The 1,229-nt window shown below is 39.7% G+C and overlaps 1 protein-coding gene across 1 annotated transcript in view; it reads right to left on the bottom strand.

Annotated features, from left to right (window-relative positions):
* Nucleotides 1-868, bottom strand: part of LOC106530679 (uncharacterized) — a 5,029-nt gene extending 4,161 nt beyond the window's left edge. Inside the window, exon 1 of the mRNA XM_014026349.1 lies at nucleotides 533-868. Coding sequence (XP_013881803.1) covers nucleotides 533-853 — 321 coding nt within the window. The 5' untranslated portion in view covers nucleotides 854-868. The remainder of the gene's footprint in view (nucleotides 1-532) is intronic.
* Between the last annotated feature and the right edge of the window lie 361 nt (nucleotides 869-1,229).

Here is a 1,229-nt window from a genome sequence, read left to right on the forward strand (position 1 = left end):
ACAAAGTAAAGAACAAAAAAAAAAAAGATTAATCGATTATTAAATTAATCATCGATTATTTTAATTATTGATTAGTCGTCGACTAATCAACTCATCGTGGCAGCCCTAGTGTGGAGGGTAAAAAAATGTCCCGGATGATGACGTCATTGAGAACTATCTATGGCTAAGACCTTGGTGTACAATTAAATTACCTTTAGATTTTTACAGTACCTTTTGCAATTAGAGCACCTTTAGATTTGGTCATTTAACAAACTTTCCTCTTAAAATAAAACCTCTTTTATCCAAAATCCCAAGTGTATTTTACTTACTTTGTTCACAGTTTATTTACCCAGATTAGAAACACTTATTTCCACAACTAAAAATAATTATTTCCTGCATAGCTGCTTCATTTCAAGATCTTTTAACCTGTGTTTCATTGACTTTACWGCCTGCCTTTGCACTGCAGCCACACAACACACAAAACAAACACGTGCACAACAATAAACAAAGGCASAGCCTGCTGCTGTGCTGAGTTATATAGTAACACTTTTACCTTTTTGTCCTTGCTGGTGTCTGTTTCTCTGTGCTTCACAAACTGAGAGAGCCACTCCAGCTCCAGGAGGATGGTCGGCWCCGGTTTGTTTCGTCCACGATCACCTCTTCTGCTGAACCTTTTCTTGGCTTTTACGAACCGGTCGCGCACGTTCTTCCATGTCTTACGGCACATGGACTCATCTCTCTTTAACGCTGCTGCTACTTCCTTCCAGGAGTTCTGCGCGATCTTATTATGGTCTCTCTGATCTCTCACGGAGTGATCATACAGATGCTTGTACGTGCGAACCTGTTTGGCGAGAGCAACTTCGAAATCGTCCATCTTGAAATAATGGCGCGCAGGAGCCATGGGAGGAGCTACAAAATTTCGGAAGTGCACGACTGTTTCAAGATGGCGTCGCGCTTGTCGCGCAGTCCGCGCGATGAGCGCGGACTGCGCGACAAGCGCGACGCCATCTTGAAAGAGTCTACTAAAGGGATGAGGCTATTCAAATTATGTAAACAATGCTGAGTACTTACAGGTGTTTCTTTTTAGAGTAGCCCCGATTTACATGTACTCTATAACACATTTACACACACAGATATTTTAAAGAAAAAAAGTTTATTTTACCATATCATTTTAACTAAAACAATGTTATTTTTATTTACAACGTAGTCGAAACAAATAAAAGTAATACAAAATTACGTCGTCAAAATAC

The sequence above is a fragment of the Austrofundulus limnaeus genome, unplaced genomic scaffold (genome assembly GCF_001266775.1).
Source record: "Austrofundulus limnaeus strain Quisiro unplaced genomic scaffold, Austrofundulus_limnaeus-1.0 Scaffold546, whole genome shotgun sequence".
NCBI lineage: Eukaryota > Metazoa > Chordata > Actinopteri > Cyprinodontiformes > Rivulidae > Austrofundulus > Austrofundulus limnaeus.